We start from the raw sequence: 14,711 nt of genomic DNA on the forward strand, positions 1-14,711 counted from the left end.
AACGCCACTATGTTACAATTGCCTATGGTATCCAGTACAGTAACATGCTGTACAGGTTTGTAGCCTAGAAGCAATAGGCTATATGATATAGCCTAGGTATGTATGTAGTAAGTTATTATTACTTAGTTTTGTGTACGATACATTCTATGATGTTCACACAAGGACAAAATCACCTAACAAAGCATTTCTCAGGAGGCATCCATGTCATTAAGCAACGCATGACTGTGTATTTATGTATAAGGTACTCTATGAAGTTCTAAGAATACAAGATTAGCCAATGGACAGGGTTTCTGTCTTCATGGAGTTTATGGATGGGTTGGTGGGATGGGGCAGAATTAATACAATAAGGAAAACAAATATGTCATTTGAATTGTTTTAAGTTCTGTATAATAGAGAATTATCTTACCCAAAGAAAGATCTAGCCTTGCCTTGCGCTACGCTCCTGGGGATGTCCTACCTTAGAATGTCTTTATTAAACTGAGGACCTTGAGCCCCCCAAAAAGCAAACAAGAAATGACCCCTACTGTGTTAATTCTCCAAATTGGGGGTTTGTTCAAGTAAAGAGTACCACACTAGCACGTTAATTAACAGGGAAGAGACTTTCTGCATGCGTAGAAGACAACCCCTGAGAATACAAGCACATTAACTCCCTCTGCCCTACTTCTTCCTGAATCGCCCATAACACTACTCTCTATACTGCAGAGATATTTTAAAGACTCTATAACTTTCCTTCTTCCATTCTCTTAATGGTTTAGTTAACTTCCACCTACTTCCTTATTTTTCAGTCCAATGATCTGTCTATAAATAAGCTGCTGTATTTTCCTGATGTAAGCTTTGGGAAACACAAATTATCCATTGTCAAAAGAATGTCTGTCCACTCTTCCTAGCCTTTTCAACCAACTATTCCTCTTTAGCCCTGCTTATCCATCTCGACTCTAAGCATTTTTTTCTTTTTTCAGTAAGGGAAAATCTAACCACTGTTACCTAAAAATAATAATAGAAAAGATTCATGTTGCAATGACAGAGAAGGGAAAAAAACAGTATCATTCTCCTTGTTTTCATTAATTAAAACAATGCTTATATTAATGGCGGTCAAAGAAAGGATACATTTTCAGTTTCCCAAGTAAGAACACAGCTATATGGGATTAAAATATCTACATAACTCTGGTATATGAGACAACTGGCCTACTACATTCACAAAAAACTTAATATTCAAAACAGATGTTTACAAAAGGATCACTCCAGCAGGCTAACAATTTCTAAAGAGAAGATGGGAAAGCACTATAATTTTTACCACCTATTTATCTCCATGGCTCTCCAACTTGAGCCATTTATCTCCATGGCTCTACTAACTACTGAGCAGCACTTAGTAGCAGTCCTATAACATAGGCTGATCTGGCAAGGAATAACTTGGCTGTAAAACGGAAGAAAGTCAGCAAGTACAAAAGACTTTGCATCTGCTTAGTTTCATGCATTAATTTCCTCTAGTAATGGAGTACCACCCTCCTGAAAAATTAGTTTTCTTTCAAATTATATATAGTTACTATACTTTCTTAGCATGTTTCCATTAATCTTTGATGTTCACAAGATTATGTCGTACTCACGATGGCTTTTTCACTAGCAAGAGTCGCAGCATGGACTTTAATCGGGTAGTACACGGAAGAATCTCTTCTGTGTCAGAACTTGCTTTGCTTAGAAGGAGAATGCAGTTACCCAAAGGATCTTCTGTGTCGGCATAGCCCTAATAGATTTGTTTTTAAAGAGAAATTATTGTCTAATTATATACATAACTTTTCAACTTGAAAGTAAGAATTGTCCTATCAGCAACTCATACATGTCTTTCGATTCAGTTGAATAAAATAGTCATTTTTTAAAATAACCTCTATGAGCTAAGGAGCCTAAATAAAACTGTATTTAAAAGAAAATACACATACATACAGGAGAACTTCAGGAAAACATGCCAACCTTCTTGACACTTGCTGATCTTTCTATTTTCTAAGATTCTAACAGCGGCACCTCTCCTCGGTGAAGCACCTCACAGACCCTCAGCCCATCCCCACCCTAAGAAGATGGAGTGCTCTAAATGCTACACGCATGGAATAGGACCCTGTGAGTCTCAAGGCACAAGGTCCGGGCTCCCTCTTCTACAAGAGGACTGTGCTTATGACGGCACTTCCGAACTCCACCTTTTCATCCAAAAGAGACAGAAACCTGACTCCTTTAATGTCCAGAAGGATTGCTTTAAAAAAAAAAAAAAAAAAGCTGTTTCCAGGAGCATGTTAATTAAGGTATCAATCTAATCATATATGCATGGATAGAATTCATGAGGCAAGTTAGTTGTTATGTAAGGTCTGCTTAAAAAGCAGTTAGCTCTGCCTAAAGGCCTTTATATAAGGTTGAGTTCTATTTTTCACAGTCAATGCTGTGAATGCACCTCACTTTTTAACCTCCCACCCAGATATATAAAATATATACAGACAAATTGGCTATCCTTGTTTAACTTTCTGCCAGAAACAAGACAGCCACCCACTTCCTGTTCACTTATCCCCAGCGCCTTCACAGCTTCTCTTCATTTCTCTCACAACATGACAGTTTTGCTGTTTGCATGCGTTTAAAGCAATGACACCAGCCAAAGATAAATGGTATCATAAAAAGTGAATTTCACAGAATACCTGTAGTATTGGAATGACAGGACAGAGAGACTCAATAAACTTGTTCCAGGTCAGTGCTGTCATCATCAATCGTCCCTGAAGCAGGTATAACAGAATGGCCTTGGCAGCAGTGTTCACCTGCTCAACAACACAGACCCGACAAACCAGTCAAATGAGATGTCCCGCTAGGTCACCTGACACACCTGTAACATTTTATAACATCTAGAAAGATGCTATAATTAACATCTCTTTCAAATGTTCGTATTTCCATAGCATCATCTTACATTATGTTCTGTTTTTCTTCCTTAATGATTTCTACTTTCTTACCTTAAAGTACATTTGTCCCTTGAGTAAAAATTTCCCTAACTGAAATAATCTGCTTACTACCTCTTATATCTTAGATGAAAAATGTAAGTATATCTATATCTTAGATGAAAAATGTAAGTAAACTGATCTGAATTTTTTGAAATCATGTGTGTCCTGTATTTTTATTGCCACATTTTATGTAACATTTATTTTTATTTAAATAACACTTCGAGTGAACCAATGTACCAAAGACAGGTTTCTTTTCAGTTTCTCACCATGCTATCTAAACCATATGAGCATATCACCTTGATTTAGCTGAGTATCTGAATCACAGTAATATTTTCACTCATTTTTAACGTCATACCTCACTTTTGGGGACCAAAGACAGGTTTCTTTTCAGTTTCTCACCATGCTATCTAAACCATATCAGCATATCACCTTGATTTAGCTGAGTATCTGAATCACAGTGATATTTTCACTCCTTTTTAACGCCATACCTCACTTTTGGGGTCTTGAATGCCAAATACACAGATTTCATACAGCACTTTTGGATGAAGTAGAAAATGAATTCCATTGCAAAGTGAAGACACAGATTTAGTGACATTATGGACACCTAAACATTCCTGTAAAATAATATTTAAAAGTATTTTTAAATTTGCAACACTGATTTTTCCAAAAGATCCATCTTTCTTCTGTTTACAATCCAATTTCTATTTTCATTTTTACTTCATTGAAACTTTTTTTTAACAATAGAGAATGAAAAAGATTCTCCTAACAGTTTCTTAGTTTGTATGAGATACAGATTATGTTACCTTTTGCCAACAAGCATAATCATGATAAATTAAGTAAACAAACGGCTGAGACAACCATAATCTCTTAAAGTTATTCATAATGATAGACACAAAGGACATAAACACAGTAAGAAACTTATCCTAAGGTATTTGCATTTTACTTACAAAGATTGGGAAAGAAAAATTCAACATGAAAGGACTTCAAGGACTTCAAGTTATGGGAGACATAACTTTATATACTATATACATTTATATTCTATATATAGAATATATATTTTATATATAATTTATATACTATATATTTATATTCTATATATGTGATATATATATGATTATATAAAGTTATCATCAATACAGCTATGTATCTAAAATACAATTACTTGGAAGCATCAGAGTAACTATCAGAGATTTTTTCTCAATATATATGATGGAGAATAATATTTTGTTAGCAGCTATTTAAGGTGAGAGGGGGAAAAAAGCTACTTGAAATATTAATAGAATTTAAATACAATATAGAAGGTAAAAATACAATAACGAGTTACATGAATACTACTTTTATTCATTCTGCAAATTTCTACTTCCTATTACCAACAATTCAAAGGCCAAAAAGTTACATACATATACTCATATATGTATCTGCATACATTATTTTTCTTTCAACTATTAACTTCATGCCACAGACAGCAACTTCATATTACAAGCTTTTCAAAGATCTAAAGCCTCAGCCCTGAAGTTTAGCAATAGCTGTCAGTTACTTCCTTAAGCTACTTACCTACCATCTAAACTGTGACTATCCCCTTCTGAAATCAAGATTTACTCCCTAAAATTGTCTTATTTTTCTCCAGCGCCTTTATTTTTCTTCACATGATTATTCAAATCACCGTATGACACATTGTAATGTGTCTCTGGCCCTGGCTTCCCCCTCTTGATAACAATTCATTTTTCAGCTCTCCTTCCCACCACAAGTCCTCACAAGAGTTTGCTGTCCTCAGTACTTCTTCATTTGCCAGGTCCTCTTCAATGCACATCAGCAGGACTTAGGTCCCTACCATTCCACAGGAGCTTCTTGTTGAGAACACCAATGACCTCAGTGATGCCAAATCCAACGTGTTCATCTCTGTTCTCATCTGACTCTTCCTTCTCAACTCTGTCTCCACTCCTGGCTCCCTCTGTTCCCAACTTCTCACTGGTTAGATCCTAGACGGCCTTCTCTTCCCTAGTCTCTCAGTAGTTGATCCTATCAAGGCTTGTGGCTTTAATATCGTCTCTACGCTGGATGACTGAAAATTTTATATCTAATCTGCGCTCCACATGCCAAAGGTAGTGTGGTGCAATGCTTCAGAATATGGGCTTTGGAGTGAGCCTATCAGGGTTGAAAGCCCAGTTTTACCACTTTTAGTTGAACGACCTTGGACAAATTCAAAGTATCTCCGTTTTCAGAAAGAGGTAGTACCTAGCTCACAGAGCTGTTAGGAGGATTCAGCGAGATAATATACTTATAAAAGTACCTGATACATAGAGCAAATGCTCAATAAATGTTAGCTGCTATCATTATTATTGAAATTATTAGCATTAGCATTATTATATTTAACAGTCTACTTAACACCTGCATTTGATATAAAAAGGCATGTCTAACTTAGGTTCAAAACAGAATTCTACTCAATCCACAATCCCATATTTGGAACATCAATCCAACTGCTAAATCCAAAACCTTAAAATTCATCCTTGATCACTCTCTATCTCCTACTCCCATTATCAGCAAGACCAATCAGCTCCACGTCCATAATACATCCTAAATTCATTTCCTTCTCTTCATCTCCACTACACCACCACATCTCATCAGGGCCACTACAACGAAACTGGTCTTCTTGCTTCTCATCCTGACCACCTACAATCCATTCCCCACAAGGCGAGAGTGATCTTTTCAGAAAGATCATCAGATCAAGTTGCATCTCACTGTACTTAGAATATAATTCACAGCTTTAAAATGTTTGACACCCTGCCTACTTTTCAGACCCAATCTGGTACCATTTTTCTATTATCTCATTATACCGCTCTTCTCTGTGTTCGTGAAACACGCAAAGCACATTATCACCTGAAAAGAGGAGGCTTTTCACCTGTTGTTTCCTCTGGCTAGAAATTCTCCCTCCCCCCCAGCCAGCCTACATAAATTTAGTCCACATTACTAGTCATTCTCTATTCCTTTATCCTTTCATTTTATTTACAACACTATTATCTTTAAAACACTACATACATAGAATGTATATGCAGTGTTGTAAAGAAAACTATATATACACATATTCTATATATACAGTGTTATAAAGAAAACTATATATACACACACACATACATACATACATTTTATGTATTTAAAGAATATTTTAAATTATTACCTACTTCTCTCTTTCTCCCCTATTGGAAGGTAAGCTCTCTGATAAGGCTCTTTTCTGTACTTTATATCACTACAGTCTAGCATAAAGTGTCAGTAAATATTGTTAAATGAATATCAGATGTAGGTAACATGGAAGTGGTGGCCATTTAATCAACCTTAAATTTAAAAGTTATTTTAACTCCTTACCGTACCATCCTCAAAGTTAAGTCTTACAATAAAAAGCTAACTTGCCTCTTCAGAAAAAGTAACCTACAAATTACTAGCATGCTCCTACATTTAGGTTAGGCAAAGCTGCAACAAAGCCTTGGAGATTTACCAGAAGACGCTGGAATAATATCATCTGACAGACATAGCCAATTAAAGTGAAATGCCTTTCCAAATCCTTATATCCAAACCAAGATACTATATCTTTACAACACAGGAGCTAACTACAAGAAATCTCATCACTTGGAGCTTTTGACTTGGATTATTATAACTCCCTGATAATAAATACATATCAATTTTTTAAAACCACATTGCACTATACAGATGACTATATTTTGCAAGAACACTGTCAACTAATATACATTTCCAAATAGTTAACAAGAAAATAAAACATTAAATGAAAGTTCACATTCTATTTTCTCCCCTTTTACAACTAGGATAATAAAGTGAGTTCTAACAAAAAATATTCTCAGTTTAAATTTTTGCAACAAAATGCATGCGACTTGGTTATAAAAACTGTAGTATATTAAAATTTAAAATTTTCTAAATTACTAACAAATTCAGTGTATTTTTTAAAAAACAAATTTGGGACTGACACATACATATTTATTTCTGATATTCCTTTTTTCCTATCATTGTATGATAAGCAACATTATCTGGATGCTAATTTTTTAGAACTCCTCTAAAAAATTAACATCCAGGTAATTCCTACTTGAAATTCATCATATACCAAAATGATCATATACATCAATAATTCAATTTACACCAAATCTTTTCCTATCTGCCAAATTTTTATTTCCAATAATTATTTAAAATCTGCCTGAAGAAAGATATCAAATCGTATTCCACCACTTTAAATTTCAGGGTATAATAACTATCCCAAATACAGGGATCTTAGTTTCTTGACCTATTTATCTCAATGATACTCACCTGCCCTATAACTGAGGAACACTTCTCTTTTCACTTGTTCTACCACTAAAATCATAAATGTAGGCTTCTAATCTTCTTACTCAACTTGAAATATAGTCCTTCTTTGATCTCCAGTCCATAAACCCTTCTACTTTCTTCCCTGTAGTCTTTATAGCCTTTGGTTCTACAGTCTGTCATTTCAACTACTCAGCTCACTTGCACCACAGGCGTTCCCTTCTTCCCAATAGCAAGAAAATATCCCAACTCTTGATCGACCCCAACGTTCACGTTCCCAAAAACCATGCCAGCTAGCCAAAGATAAGCATGCAAAGTAGAATAGTCCTCCCTGCTAAGATTACAGACACAATCAACTAAGTTCTGTATGCAGCCCCAAAATGCTACTATTTGATATTATCAAATATCTATTCACATTAGTCATTTCACACAATGAACATCTCACTTTCAATCTCAAAGAAAATAGACTCCATAGAAGGAGGCTCCTGCAACTTCCTGTAATATCTAAGCCCACCTAACCCCAATTAGCCATCATGTTCAAGGTCCCACCGCCTTCAACTCTCAAAGGCACTAGCTTCCTTTAATTAGCTACTTGCTACCCACTATCTTCAATCTTTCCTCCTCTGATTCTTTTTATTATTTCAGCATATACAAATGAAAATATACCTTCATTACCCTTCCAAGCTATGTCATCATTAACTGTCAAATCTCTAAAGGCAACGCAGAAACAAACGTACAACCACAATCTAGAGAATACAAGATCACAAGAAAAAGCCACCCTGCCAAAGAAGACCTGAAAATCAAAAATAACAGTATCTGTTAAAATAAACAACATAATGAAGATTCAGTAGCCCTAACAAGTGGGAGAATTCCAATAAAATAATCTAAACAATATTATAAAGTAAATATGTTTAAAATTCACAACAACACAAGAAACTAGAGGACTTGTTCCTGGCCTTGAGCGGCTCTTAGGGAAGTGGTGAGTGCAATAGGCATGGAGCAGCCAGCCCACTCTTGCAACGATCCTCTAGGATCCTAGCTATGGGAGACCCCATGACCTGCACAGACCTTTGAGTTGCAAGGGAGAACTGCCCAAAGAGTTGCCAGAGATAGAACCCCAGTCTGCAGAGCCCAGAGGGTCTGGCGCAGTAATGGCTGCACTGGGGCAAGGCCATAGGTGCCCATCACCCAAAGCTTGACATACTCCTCTAGGTGGTTTTAGCCTTAGTTGGCTGCCAGAAGCAGAAAGAGCAGGGCTATCTTTCCCACAAGATTGGGCTAACCTGATCTGAATGCCACCCTGTCTGCTGGCCTCTGAAAAGCTAGTCTGTCTTAGTAGCTTGCAACACAGCCTCAGCTGCCCTGCCGAAATGCTTGCCAAGAGCCACCACCATAGGTCTTTTGCCAACAGCCTCTGCCTTCCTGTCAGAGTGCTTTTGCAGGCACACAGCCACCCACAGCCATCCCCTGCTGGTGTGCACTTGCCTGCAGCCTCCCCTGCTGCTGCCGCTCGCCCATGGTCACCCCACCACAAGTGCTCTCTCCCAAAGCACCGCCCCACACCCCCCCAGAGCACTTTTTCGGGCGATCACCATCGGAAAGTTGTTGCCAGCAGACTGGGAACATTTTAGCTCCTCCAGTGCAGCAGGTGTCTGACCTCAAGGGACCAGAAATCAAAGCCACTGGCCTGTTCAGTGCATCCCCAGGGTTAGAGCACACAGCCCAGGGGTGCTGAGCTGAGCTCTGGCCCTGAAAGCACACAGAAACCAAGCCAATTGACTAATCCCAACTTATACCACAGGAAAACCCTCAAGGGCATCAAATAATATAAAAGCAAAAGACCCCATCCAAAGTACAGCAACTTCAAAGATTAAAGGAACATCAGCCCACACAGATGAGAAAAAAAACAGTGTAAGAATTCTGGCAATCCTAAAAGCCAGAATGTCTTCTTACTTCTATATAACCGCACTAGCTCCCCAGCAATCATTCTTAACCAAACTGAAATGGCTAAAATGATAGAATTGAGAAGCTGGAAGGCAAGGAAGCTCGACAAGATATAGAAGGCTGAAGCCCCACCCAAGGAAACCAGTAAAATGGTGGTTTGATCCATGATCAGATCTGAGACAAACATTTTAAGTAAGAACAAAACTGAACTTCTGGAAACAAAAAATTCACGACAGGAGTTTCATAATGCAATTGGAAGCATTAATAACATAACTGAGGAAAAACTCTCAGAGCTCAAAGAATCATCATAGGCAGACAGAAATAAAGAAAAAATAATTTTAAAATGAAAAAAAACAAAAAATAAAAAACTCCAAGAAATAGAGGATTATGTAAACAAACCAAACCTACCACCCATCAGCATTCCAGAAAGAGAAACAGAGAGAGCAAGCCACTTGGAAAGCATATTTGTGGATATTTTCCACAAAAATGTCTCCAACCTCACTAGGCAGGTCAATAAGCAAATTCAGGAAACTCAGAGAATCCCAGTGAGATACTATTCAAGACACCCACCCCCAAGACGCATAGTCATCAGATTCTCCAAGGTCATCAGGAAAGAAGAAATCTTAAAAGGCATCTAGAAAGAAAGGGCAGGTCACATATAAAAAGAACTCCATCAGGCTAACAGCGGACCTTTTGGCAGAAACCTTACAAGCCAGAAGAGACTGGGGACCTATAATCGGCATGCTTAAAGTAATTCAAACCAAGTATTTTGTATCCAGCCAAGCTAAGCTTCATAAGCAAAGGAAAACCAAAATTCTTTTCAGAGAAGCAAACGCTAAGGGAATTCATTACCATGAGACCTGACTTACTCAATGGAGTGCTAAAAAGGAAGCTAAAGACCATTACCTGCCTCCACAAAAACACACTAAAATACATCTCCCACTGACACTATGATGCAACTATACAATCAAGTCTACGTAACAACCAGCTAGCAACACGGCGACGGAATCAAATCCTCACATATCAATACTGACCTTGAATGTAAACGGGCTAAATAACCCACTTAAAAAGCACAAAGTGGCAAGCTAGATAAAGAACCAAGACCCAACTCTACGCTGTCAAGAGATCCATCTCACATGCAATGACACCCACAGGCTCAAAGTAATAGAATGGAGATAAAGATCTATCAAGCAAACAGAAAACAAAACAGAGCAGGGGTTGCTATTCTTATTTCAGACAAAACAGACTTTAAACCAACAATGATCAAAAAGGATAAAGAAGGGCATTACATAATGATAAAGGGTTCGATTCAACAAGAAAGTTTAACTATCCTAAATATATATGCACCCAACATTGGAGCACCCAGACACAAAACATGTTCTTAGAGACCTACAGAGTTTTAGACAACCACAAAATAATAGTGGGAGACGTCAACACCCCACTGACAGTGTTGGACAAATCACTGAGGCAGAAAACTAACAAAGATAGTTTGGACCTAAACGCAACACCTGACCAAATGGACCTAGGAGACTCTACAGAGTACTCCACACTCAACAAAAGCAAAACACATTCTTCTCATCTGCACACAGCACATACTCTAAGATCAACCACACGCTCAGCTGTAAAGCAATTCTCAACAAATTCAAGAAAACTGAAACCATACCAACCACACTCTCGGGCCACAGTGCAATAAAAACAGAAATTATTACCAAGAAGATCGCTCAAAAAATGATACAATTACAGGGAAATTAAACAACCTGCACCTGAATGACTTTTGAGTAAAGAATGAAATTAAGGCAGAAATCATAAAATTCTTTGAAACTAACAAAAACAGAAACACAACATATCAGAATATTTAGAACACAGCTAAGGCAGTGTTAAGAGGAAACTATATTGTGCTAAATGCCTACACGAAGAAGTCAGAAAGACTGCAAACTAACAACCTGGCACCACACTTAGAGGAACTAGAAAAGCAAGAGCAAACCAACCTGAAAGCTAGCAGAAGAACCAAAATCATGGCTGAACTGAATGAAACTGAGACACAAAAATTCACACAAAAGATCAACAAAACCAAATTTTGGTTCTCCAAAAGAATAAACAAGATTGATCTATCACTAGCTAGATTAATAAAGAAGAGAGACAATCCAAATAAACACAATCAGAAATGACAAAAGTGACATTATCACTGACCCCACAGAAAGACCCTCAGAGACCATTAAGAACAACTCTATGCATATCAAATAGAAAGCCTAGAAGAAATGGATAAATTTCTGGAAATATACAAACTTACAAGATTGAAGCAGAAAGAAATTAAAACCATGAATAGAACAGTAATGTGTTCCAAAGTTGAATCAGTAATCCAAAAAAAAAAAGCCTACCAACCAGAAAAAAACCCTGGGCCAGATGAACACACAACCAAATTCTACCAAATATAAAAAGAAGAGCCGGTACCAATTCTACTGAAATTATTCCAAAAAATGAAGACAGAGTGACTCCTCCCTAACTCATTCTATGAGGCCAGCATCATCCTGATACCAAACCCTAGCAGAGACACAACAAAAAAGGAAAACTTCAGGCCAATATCCCTGATGGACATATATGTAAAAATTCTCAACAAAATATTGGTATACTGAAACCAGCAGGACAGCAAAAAGTTAATCCACCACGATCAAGTATGCTTTATCCACTGGATGCCAGGTTGATTCAACATATGTAAATCAATAAATGTGAGTCATCACATAAACAGAACCAAAAACAAAAACCACATGATCATCTCAATAGACACAGAAAAGGCTTTTGATAAAATTCAACATTCCTTCTTGTTAAAAACCCTCATTAAACTAGGCATTGAAGCCTCAAAATAATGAGAGTCATCCATGACAAACCCACAGCCAGTATCATACTGAACAAGCAAAAGTCAGAAGCAGTCCCCTTGAGAACAAGAACAAGACAAAGATGCCAACTCTCACCACTTCTATTCAATATACTATTCGAAGGCCTAGCCAGATCAATCAGACAAGAAAAACAAAAGGCATCCAGATAGGAAGAGGAAGTCAAACTATCTCTCTTCACAGATGATTCTATACCTGAAAGAAAAAAAAAAAAAAACATATTCTCTGCCCCAAGGTTCGTAGAACTGATAAATGACTTCGGTGAAGTTCCAAGATACAAAATCAATGTACAAAAATCAGTAGCATTTCTATACTCTAATAACGTCCAAGCTCAGAGCCAAATCACAATGAGAACTGTGAAACACAGCGGAAAGATATCAGAGATGAAACAAACAAATGGAAAAGCATTCTGTGCTCATGAATAGGAAGAATCAATATTGTTAAAATGGCCGTACTTCCCAAAGCAATTTACAGATTCAACACTATTCTTATCAAACTATCAATGTCATTCTTCACAGAAATAGAAAAATCTATTCTAAAATTCATATGGAACCAAAAAAAGAGTCCAAACAGCCAAAGCAAACTTAAGCAAAAAGAAAAAGCTGGAGGCATCAGACTGCCTGACTTCAAACTATACTACAAGGCTACAGTAACCAAAATAGTACAAAACTGGTACCAAAACTGGTACAAAAACAGATACACAGACCACTAGAACAGGTTAGAGAACACAAAAATATAGCCACACACCTACAACCATCTGATCTTTGAAAAGACAACAATAACAAACAATGGGGAAAAAATTCCCTACTCAGTAAACAGTGCTGGAATAACTGGTTAGGCATATTCAAAAGATTGAAACTGGACCCCCTTCCTTTCACCATATATAAAAATCAACTCAAAATGGATTAAAGACTTAAATGTAAGACTTAAAATTATAAAACCCCTAGAAAAATACCTAGGAAATACCATTCTGGACATAGGCCTTGGAAAAAATTTCATGATGAAGTCTCCAAAAAAAGCAATTGTAACAAAAACAGAAATAGATAAGTGGGACCTAATGAAACTAAAAAGCTTCTGCGCAGTAAAAGAAACTATCAACTAAGTAAAAAGCCTACAGAATGGGAGAAAATATTTGCAAACTATGCATGTGACAAAGGTCTAATATCCAGAATCTATAAGGAATTTAAATCAACAAGTAAAAAACTACCTCATTACAAATGGGCAAAGGACATAAACGGACACTTCTCAAAAGAACACATACACACGGTCAACAAGCATATGAAGAAAATGCTCAGTATCACTAATCATTAGAAAAATTCAAATCAAAGCCACAATGAGATATCATCTCACACCAGTCAGAATGGCTATTAAAAAGTAAAAGAAAAACAGGTGTCAGCAAGGTTGGAGAGAAAAGGGAACATAGTACTACAAGCCCTATACATTGCTTGTGGGAATTTAGATTAATTCAGTCACTGTGAAAAGCAGTTTGGTGATGTCTCAAAGAACTTAAAACAGAACTACCATTTGACCTAGCAATCCCTTACTGGGTATAGACCCAAAAGAATATAAATCATTCTACCAGAGAGACACATGAACCCAGACACTCACTGCAGCACTATTTACAATAGCAAAGACACGGGATCAACCTAGATGCCCATTAACAGTCGACTGGATAAAGAATATATGTTACATATACATCATGGAATACTATTCAGCCATAAAAAAGAATAAAATAATGTCTTTTGCAGCAACATGGATGCAGCCAGAGGTCATTATCCTAAGTGAATTAACACAGGAAAACCAAATACGGCACATTCTCACTTAGAAGTGGGAACTGGCCGGGCGCGGTGGCTCAAGCCTGTAATCCCAGCACTTTGGGAGGCCGAGACGGGCGGATCACGGGGTCAGGAGATCGAGACCATCCTGGCTAACACGGTGAAACCTCGTCTCTACTAAAAAAAAAATACAAAAAACTAGCCGGGCGACGTGGCAGGCGCCTGTAGTCCCAGCTACTCGGGAGGCTGAGGCAGGAGAATGGCGTAAACCCGGGAGGTGGAGCTTGCAGTGAGCTGAGACCCGGCCACTGCACTCCAGCCTGGGCGGCAGAGCGAGACTCCGTCTCAAAAATAAAAAATAAAAAAAAAAGGGCCGGGCGCGGTGGCTCAAGCCTGTAATCCCAGCACTTTGGGAGGCCGAGACGGGCGGATCACGAGGTCAGGAGATCGAGACCATCCTGGCTAACACGGTGAAACCCCGTCTCTACTAAAAATACAAAAACTAGCCGGGCGACGTGGCGGGCGCCTGTAGTCCCAGCTACTCGGGAGGCTGAGGCAGGAGAATGGCGTAAACCCGGGAGGCGGAGCTTGCAGTGAGCTGAGATCTGGCCACTGCACTCCAGTCCGGGCGACAGAGCGAGACTCCGCCTCAAAAAAAAAAAAAAAAAAAAAAAAAAGAAGTGGGAACTAAACACTGCGTATACACATGGATACAAAGAAGGGAACAATGGACACTGGGGCCTAGTTGACAAGGGAAGGTGGGAAGAGAATGTATTAGGCTATTCTCACACTGCTATAAAGACATATCCCAGACTAGGTAATACATAAGGAAA

General features: G+C 37.9%; 1 protein-coding gene across 4 annotated transcripts in view; it reads right to left on the reverse strand.

Moving 5' to 3' along the window:
- RTTN (rotatin) overlaps positions 1-14,711 on the reverse strand; it is a 209,492-nt gene that overhangs the window by 141,905 nt on the left and 52,876 nt on the right. For 3 of the 4 annotated variants that reach the window (XM_033175487.1, XM_033175515.1, XM_033175505.1), the window contains 3 exons: positions 3,455-3,580; positions 2,673-2,792; positions 1,605-1,741 (listed from right to left, as the gene is read on the reverse strand). In XM_033175487.1, coding sequence (XP_033031378.1) covers positions 1,605-1,741; positions 2,673-2,792; positions 3,455-3,580 — 383 coding nt within the window. The remainder of the gene's footprint in view (positions 1-1,604; positions 1,742-2,672; positions 2,793-3,454; positions 3,581-14,711) is intronic. The other variant, XM_033175496.1, reaches the window with a different exon arrangement.

Source organism: Trachypithecus francoisi, unplaced genomic scaffold, assembly GCF_009764315.1.
Source record: "Trachypithecus francoisi isolate TF-2019V2 unplaced genomic scaffold, Tfra_2.0 Contig01474, whole genome shotgun sequence".
Classification (NCBI taxonomy): Eukaryota; Metazoa; Chordata; class Mammalia; order Primates; family Cercopithecidae; genus Trachypithecus; species Trachypithecus francoisi.